Source organism: Hyperoodon ampullatus, assembly GCF_949752795.1.
Source record: "Hyperoodon ampullatus genome assembly, chromosome: 14".
NCBI classification, from domain to species: Eukaryota; Metazoa; Chordata; class Mammalia; order Artiodactyla; family Ziphiidae; genus Hyperoodon; species Hyperoodon ampullatus.
The window spans coordinates 56236768-56245989 of NC_136927.1; the positions used below are offsets into that span (position 1 = coordinate 56236768).

Below are 9222 nucleotides of genomic sequence, written 5' to 3' on the forward strand. Positions count from 1 at the left end.
GCTTACCAAACATTTATTGCATGATATGGTGTGCCAGATGCTCCACCAGAGCTGAGAATGAAGTGATGAACAAGCCACCCTCAGGTAGAGCCTGGAGAGAATTGATGCCCACACATTTATCAAATACAGACAAGAACCTGAGTGAATACTTGGGAGTCTTATTTGAAGTGCTGAAGAATCAATCACTGCTCTTTGGTACCTTCAGAACATGTTGGGGTTTGGGGCTTGGGGAGAAGAACTGGGGTAACTCCCTCATGGTTTGCTCACCCACACTCATCTCTGTGGCTAACAGCCTGCTTGCACGCTTACTTCACAATAAACCAGATGAAAACCAGCAGGCAGAGCATCATGGGCTGGTCCAGAGTGACCCGAAGTCCTGCTCCCCTTTCCAACCAAAAATCACACTGCTTGATGGAGCAGAGCTCCCTGATCAGCTGCCACAGGACCCGCTGGTAAAGCTTGTTGTCTTGTTTCTCGCGGGACAGTTCCTCCTGGTTCACCGCCTGGGTGGCATTGATGCAGCTGGTGACAAACTTCTCCTTGGTGACGTTGGCCTCAGAGCAGCCGTTGTAATGGATCCCATCAGGGAACTGCCAATAGTTGGCCTCGTAGTACCTATTGCCCTCAGCTCCGAAGTCGATATCCAGCTTTCGGCCTTGCTTGATGAAGGCCCCTGGGAGGATCTCTGCAGTGTGGGCCTCTGTGACCTGGGAGGTACTTGGCAAGGCCTTCCGGTTCCACTTGATTCTATGCTTTATGCCTCTCGCCTTGACTGAGGACAGCTGGCTGAAGAGCAGGACACAGACAATGGCCAACCAGCATCCACCCAGATGCTTCCTCATTGTGTCAGAATCTGCAACAGAAAAGGCTGGAGCAGTTAACTTCTCCAGTGGGGTTCCCAGTCTCCCCTGCGCCCTCCCACATGTAGGAGATTCTATGAGAGGAATGGCATTCTTGCACCCTTTACATTTTTCTGGAAACATAATTGTTTTCCCAGGCTTGGGCTGCACAGGGTTAAGTCAATTCAATACCAAGTTTCTTGCTTTTGCCTGGAATTACATCCATTCAGGACAGTGATCTTGGTTTTCTCAGACAGATCAGAAGCTGCAACGGGCACCTTGATTATTCATGGATATCCTTTCCAGTCTTACCCTGGGGACAGGGTGACCCCACCTTCCTCCCTCAACTAGTTTCTTATTGCACTTACTACGTGCCAGCCACTGACATTGCCTAACGTAATTCTCACATGGGGTAGGTACATTATTACCCCCCTTTTATAAAAGTTGTACTGGGATTCAGAGAAGTTAAGTAATTTGCCCAAGGCCACACAATAGTGGGTGGCAGGTTTGAATCCAGCTCTGTCTGATGCTGTTCCCATGTGCCCACTTGCCATGCCCCACTGCCCTTCTGGGCTGCTGGAGGGGATGGTGCTCGAATTTTGTGCTTTTGACTCACTGGACATGAAGGGCACCTCAGATAGCCCCTAAGCTAAGTGAATAGCAGGGCCTGTGCGGAATTTCAGAGGAAATGAGATGACAGGGAAGACAAGAGGGCTTGGGGAAGCACTGAGAGTCAAGGTGGCCCCAGGGCATCTGAAAGGCTGCTGATGACCTCAGGAAATATCCCTCCCCCTTAAGCCCCCCAATCTGGTAGTTCGTCACATCTGGTTCCTGAACTTACAATAGCTATTGTGGAAATCCACCTCTCAAGGTCAACTGTTCAAGGCACTCCAGCACCTGGACCTTTGTCCATGTGGATCAGGGATACAGGAAGAGTTACTACAGCAGATCATGCTTAGGCTATCTTCTAGAAGAAGATTTACTGTGTCCACGTGTACCAGAGCTGGTGGAGGTTGAAAAGTTAGCTTGCTTAGGCCCTAACACATCCTCCCTGCAGTATTCCTAAAAGTGATTAGTACTTCTCTGTTAAAATGTTCAACTCTAGTGTGACACTGGTTCTTATGCAGAAAAAGAGGCAAAATGCAACCTAAGTGCACACCCAGGCTCCTCTGGACTCCTGCAAAGAGACCTCTGCTGACTTCTCTTTACTTGTAGGCACTGCCCCAGGGTGGGTGCAAGTTTGCCAGGCAGCAGCCTGAGCACCCAGGCTTCCAGCATCCACCCCTCACTTTTCCCCAATCACAGTGAGCTCAGACGAACTTTTTCCAAAAAAATCCAGGCGTGAAGCAAACATTCATTAATCTCCTAAACAGGGGCCACACCCATGTCATCAGCCCATACCCCTTGGTAGGAGAAATCTTAAATAACAGTAATAATATAAATTATGGGTGCATCAAATTAAAAAATAAAAGCATAGAGATCTTGAGAAAGAAATTAGTCTTCAGAGACAAGGACTTAAACGCAAAAGAAAATCCCAACCAGCCCACCCTAAACTAGCATGTTATTGTAGGACCAAAACATAGGCAAGAACACCAGTGATGTCTGAACATCCTCACAAGTGTCTCCAGATCTGGGGGTCATCCCAGGAGGCGAGAGTAAAGAAATCACTGCATGGTTTACAGTCTGATTATAAATGAACAACCCTGGCCACAGAAATGGAATGCACACACAAACTCTGCCCCCCGCATACCTTGGGATCTCTCTGGGAGTGCAGTGCACCTCTGGAGCCACGGGCACACTGTCGTCTTGCACACCTCCTGCACACACTCCTGGGCCTGCCCAGCTATGTAGGAGCTGCAGGGGGAGGTGCATTCCTGTTGCTTTCCAAATATGGGAGCCCTTCCCTCCCTGGCATGACCAATCAAGGGGTCCCGAGGGCTTCTTTGCCTTGAGACAGATGGACCCTTTCATTACTCTTTACTAATAAACACCATGTGAAGAACTTGATGAAGTCCAGAAAGACTTGAGAGGTACCTTTTATTTATCTAAGTTATTTATTAAAAATATTTTATACTTATTATTTCTGGTTGATTATAAAGGATATAAATGAACAGCCAGATGAAGAGATACATAGGGCAGGTCTGGAAGGATTCCAAGTACAGGAATTCTCATGGAGTTTGGGGTACACAACTCTCCCCGAATGTGTGTGAATTCACCAACCTGGAAGCTCTTTGAACCCCATGCCAGAAACTGGGAACAAACCAAATATAATAAAAAGATGCTCCTCTCACCCCTATCACTCAGGAAATGACAAATTTTAGGAGCTCTGTGCCAGGAACTGGGGATGAAGATCAAATATGTATTTCTTATTATATCACAGTGTCACAGCTGTACAGATGAGTGGCTGCATCTGTCCAAGGAGTCTGGTTAAGGCTATTTTTAAGACTGATATTTGGAGAGGTGCCTTTTAGATTGAAATGAAAAGTGTTAGAAGGAAAATGTTTTTCCTTCAATATCTACAAGAGGGTGCTTTAAAGAAATCTTGCTAGATATGCATACTGTCCTGCACCTAAAGACCAGTTTCAGAAGCCAAGGGGCCTTTGCTGGGCAGCCTCTGTGGGAAGGGTCAGGTTGGGAAGAGGGTGAGAAACCAGCTGGACCACATGACCCACAGCCCAGACCCACAGGGACTAGTGAGGGACTAGTTTTCTTGGAGGAGCTTCCATGGAAAAGCAGGGCTAATGTTGGGTGGAAGATAAATGAGAGGACTCGCCAGGACTTTGAGTCGCTGGGGCCGTGAGGAAATGCTTGAAACAATGAATTATTCAAAAGGCCGAGTTGAAGGTTTGTGGAAACCCAGGGGACAGAGACAGAGGAAGACGAAACCCACATGTTCAAAGATGGTGTGAGCTGAGAGCGGATTTCCTCAGAGTGCCTCCCTCTCTAGTGGTGCCCAAGCCTAGCTGGGAGGGAGCCAGAGGATCTGCCTTTCTTGGCATGAGGAGCTGTGCATAGTTATCGGGTGAACGCACAGAAGGGACTAAGGTGTCCGTGTTACAATCATTACTGCAATGACAAATCAAAAGTGAATTCTGGAGGTGAGATTGGAGCGAGATTTACCTGTAAATAGAATATGATCTTTACCCTGAATATGACCCTATCGATGGTTTCCAAATTCACTTCAAAGCCCTCTTTTAAACCACATTAAGTTGTTGCTTCTGGCATGACCAACAGATGACGCCAGAAGAGTTTACAAAGACTTTTCACCCTGGAGGAGGGAAACCCCAAATTGAATGCTGTCCCTGCAGGGCTTCCTCTGCTCTAGGTGGATTTTTGGCCTCCACATGGGCCTTTCTTTCTCCCCTACCTCTACTTTTAAAATTTATCTGATTTTTCTCTCTTAAAAAAAAAAAAAAAAACTTTTTCATTTTCCTTCTAGAATCATAGACATTTTGGTTTTGTGAACATACACATACACACACACTATTAGTAGTAGAAACTATTTGCAAAATGCAGAAGAGAGGAAGAAAAAGACTCTCAATATTTTGCTACCCCCAGAGACAAGGGTCAGTACACGTTTGTTCAACATAATAGATGCTTAGGGTAATAATTAGGTTTGGGATGTTTAGAGCTAGAAAGGACTCAGAATCCTCTAGTGCAGCTCCTTCACACTATAAGGTCATGGGGCCCAGATAGGCCCAAGGTCACACAGCCAGGAGGCTGTGCTGCCCCTGCAGATCCATTGCCCTGTTCTGTACTCTGTGTACTGTCCACCCTGCCTGTCCCCATCTGGTGCAGTCACCTCCATGCCCCCTCCCCTTCAGGCCCTCTTCATTCCCCTTCTTTCTATGCCCTTCTAGAGGAGGACTTTGCCCACAGTGTAGTGGGAGGTTGGTTTAGAGCTGATGAGGCTGCAGATTCCTCCTGTTAGCGAACAAAAGACTGTTCTCAGAGGCATAGAAGAGTGTAGAGGGCTGTGAAGTGTTTGAAAAGAAGGGAGGAGCTCTGGAAGCTGTAAACAAGCAAGAAAACTGTTAACCAGATGCAGAGAGTACAGAACTGCTCCAACCCTGCCTGGCACCTGGCTCTCGCCTGTAAAGATGAACAAACAGCCATGGAAATAGTGAGAGAACATTAGTTTCTTCAAATGAGCTGAGAGGCCAGAGCTGAGTAAATTTTGTCTTCTGGCATCGATAATTATATTAGAAAAATAACTGAATGTAGATGGTCTTTGAGAAAACTGGGAGAATGGGACTGATTCCACAGTGTTGGGTGCTCCATGATGCAAAGGACTGTGACATATTTCTCTCCAACATGAATAATAGAAAATTATGTGGATTAAAAAAAAGCAACAGGGAAAAACTGAGTTCTAAATGCATGAATGGATCATTATTATAGCAAATCCTTGTTTGATTAGATCTTGGGCCTTTCTGAAAACATTTAGAAATAAATAAATTGATCGTTAAGATAAGAGATGCTGTGGCAAAACAACTGTATCCAGAAAGGTTAGTGTGTGGGAAGATCACCCACCATATCTTGGCTTCTTGAAGATTTATCAAGTGTCTGTTATGTGGGAGAGCAGAGATGAATAAGGCAGGTAACGTCGCTCATGGCCTAATGATAGAGAAAGAATTGAGATGTGTTTTGGGATAAAATACTTACTAGATAGCTGTGTAGCTGTCTAAACAGCCATACTCAATATTTTCTTTTATTGGAGTCTACTATACACACAGAAAGCTGAACATATCCTAATTATACAGCATTATGTAGTTTTACAAACTGAATACACCCATGTAACACACACCAAGATTAACAAGATGAACATGACAAAGCTCAAAGCCTCCTATCTCCCCATCAGGTCACTGCCCCTCCCCTGTACTGACCACTGTCCTGACTCCTTACACCACAGATTCGTTTTGCCTGCTTTTGTACTTCATATAAGTAGAATTACATAAAACACAATCCTTTGCATCTGTCTTGCTCAAATTACATGTGAGAGTCATCCACATTGGGTATAGTTGTAGCTTGTTCATTTCATCGTGAGACTTCTCCATTCCCCTGTTGGTGGGCGTTTGGGTGGTTTTGGCGTGAAGAGCACTGCCATGAACATTTTTGCACGTGCCTTTTGGTGGACCTGTGATCACTTCTCTGTTGGATGTATACTCTGATAGGTAGATTTGCTGGGTCATAGCATATGCCTACAATAAGCTTTTATAGTCTTAGAATTTTTATGATTGCCTTGTGCAAACCTTAAATATCACCTTCCTCTATGGCTTGCTCACTCTTCCCAAGCACAGTTAGGGGTCTTCACGTGGGTTCTCATAGCACTTGGCACACAGCCAGCTAGTCATCTGGAGCATTCCCTTGCTGTTCATGTGTTCAGCTGAGCACACAGAAGTTGAAGGACTGTGTTTCATCTGCATCTCTTTGCCCCACATCTAGCACAGTGCCTAGAATCCAGACGCATCTAGATTCCCTTTATCCCTACCTTATCAGTGGCCTGGTTGAGGACGCGGTTGTCAGAGCTGCACATGGATTAAAGCTGCCAAGGTGGGCTGTGCACCAGAGGGCAGGCTCAACATTCCAAATCACAGCAGTTCCGGATATATAAAGGCAGCAAGAGGAAATTTAACAAGGATAAATGCAACAGTTTTATAATTAAAAAAGAAGAAAATCAAGGGCAGCATGGTTGAAGACCTGTCATGGCGGTAGTTGAAACTCCATGGAAGACAGTTGTCTAGAAGAGCAGTATGAGGCACAGGGTGAGCAAACACTTGCAGAGCATAGGCTGCGCTAATCCAAAGGTCATTTCCTCTGCAGCCTCTGTCCTTCCCTGCTCAGGCCGCAGCTGGTGTTTGGAGCTGGGCTGTGGGGGATTGATTCAGGGCAGGGAGGTGGGAGGAGTGGGAGGGAGGGAGGGAGGGTTGAGAAGTGAGGAATTCTTTTTTTTTTTTTTTTTTTTTTTTTTTTTTTTGCGGTACGCGGGCCTCTCACTGTTGTGGCCTCTCCCGCTGCGGAGCACAGGCTCCGCACGTGCAGGCTCAGCGGCCATGGCTCACGGGCCCAGCCGCTCAGCGGCATGTGGGATCTTCCCGGACCGGGGCACGAACCCATGTTCCCTGCATCGGCAGGCGGATTCTCAACCACTGCGCCACCAGGGAAGCCCAAGAAGTGAGGAATTCTTTCGTGGCACATCAGGGATCACTGAAGGCAATTACTCATCTTGGGCATCACTAAATGTTTGTGGAATAGGATGCTCATAAGTAAGAAGATAGAGAACCACTGAAGATTTAGAGCAGGGGTAACAGCATGAAGACTTTGTTTTAAGTTGATCCAGAAAGGACTGGACTGGGAAAGGGCTGAAACTTCCACCCAAAGATTCTAAGAAGGGCGGAGGATGCCAGACCAAGCCACCATGTTGAAGTTCCTCATTCAGCCTCCCACTACTTTTCTCATGTTTTTGTAAAGCATAATAATTAAAGCATAATTTGATCTGTGGTTTGTCTTCTCTCCCTAATATGCAGGAAAATGTCCAAAAGGAGAAAGGCCTTCCCCAGAGGGAGGTTACCTGGAGCAGGTGAGAGAGGCCATGTACTGTGTCAGGGCAATGACACCTTCATTACCCACAGTGCCCTTCATTCTCAGGAGAGGCCCTGGGGATGCTGCAAAGAGAGTGAGTGTGAACTCTAGACCCAGGTTCTCATTCTCACGCTGCCATTCTCTGCCTCTGGTGGCTTCAGTTATCATCCGTCAGAGGAGACCTTAGCCTTCTCTATCATGTAAGCAGCCCTTTGTCTCAGAAAACAAATGGCATCTTTGGGGCAGGTGGAAGTTCACACTGAGAATCAGTTTTCACATCTGTGCAAGAGGTATCACTCTTCCCCACCCCACCCCCATCCCCAACTAGGGCTTATCAGACACTGCTTGGCACTGTTGGAATCGCAGAATTCAATATAAATCTTTTGCCTGAAATTTTATAAAGGGAAGTAAGCTAAGGTCTAAGAGCTGCTTTGAGTGCACGGGCATGTGTTAATTATTGGCCTGCTAGAAATACTAATGAAGGATTTACTGTTATGAAGGCAACTAACAAAGGCTGAAGAGGTTGGTTCCAAAGGCTGGGTCTGTGATGGCTTTCAGCCAGGAGAAAATCAAAGCACTATTAAGACAGTTCACATTTGGTGGGGAAATTAGTGGTCAAGCTGCAGAGCTTATCAAACTGGGCAATGCAGGGAGAGGTCACTTCTTGATATTAATGTCTGTAGGGACCAGATTCACCAGCAGATGGGAATGAGGGACCCAACATTGTAAAGAAAAGCATTTACTGAAGTATAACATGAGTACAGAAAAATGTACATTCGTAAGTGCAGGATTCAAAAAATTTTCACAAACTGAACAATTTTTGTAACAAGCAGAACATTCTAAGCCCTTATGCCCCCCCACGACCCACCCAAATGGTACCCACTGCTCTGACTTCCAATGCCCAAGCTAGTTTCACCTGCTTTTGTATTTTATACAAACGGAATCATGCAATACATGCTCTTTTGTTGCTGGTTTTTTTTGCTCATCATTGTTTGTGACATTCATCAGTGTTGTTGCCTAGAAGTGTTATTTTTCAATTCTCATTCCTGTATGATATATGGTTATATAAGTAGGCCACAATTTATTTATCTCTTCACCTCTTGATAGATATTTTGGTTGCTCCTCACTTGGAGCTATTATGAATGCAGTTGCTTTGAAAATTCTTATGTACATCTCTTGGTGAACATAACTCTCATTCCTGTTGGGCAAACCCTCAGGGACAGAGAGGCTGGGTCATCGAATAAGTGTCTTTTCAGTTTTAGTAGAAGCTGCCAAGCAATTTGCAAAGTTGTTCAACCAATTTAGATGCATCTGCATAAGAGGTCTCCGGGGTTCCTCTTGCATCTGCTGCATGCCGGCCCCTCTGTACAGGAGACTTTTAATTCTTTGCACCATTGTAGGAAAGGTGCTCAATGGAGAAATTTTTGTTGTGTTGTTTAAATAAACAGTAACAACTGTTTGGTAAGTTATAGTAGAGCTTAGAACAAAGTATAAAGGTTAGGGGAGATTAGGCCTAACTTCATCCTGCTAGTTGCAGGGGTTCTTAACCTGGAAGGGGGCTGTCCATGGATAGAATTTGGAAGATACATGAACTTAGGAAAAACCATCACATCTTTATTTCCACTAACCTCTACCTGAAATGTAGGCTTTCCTCCATGAAAAATGTAGGTAGCAGACACAGTAGCATTAGTTGTGACTGTGACCATAACCCACTAGAATCACAGATGTTTTCAGGTCACATTACAGGTAGGGTGGCCAACTGTCTCAGTTTGCCAGGGATTGAGGGGGCTCCCAGGACATGGGA

General features: G+C 45.6%; 1 protein-coding gene across 1 annotated transcript; it reads right to left on the minus strand.

The window, feature by feature from the left end:
• Window positions 1-305: 305 nt before the first annotated feature.
• PRND (prion like protein doppel) lies at window positions 306-842 on the minus strand (the record flags this gene model as incomplete). The annotated part of the gene is made up of 1 exon (XM_079719409.1): window positions 306-842. One exon carries the CDS (start codon window positions 840-842, stop codon window positions 306-308), a length of 537 nt encoding a protein of 178 aa, XP_079575535.1.
• Window positions 843-9222: the final 8380 nt, after the last annotated feature.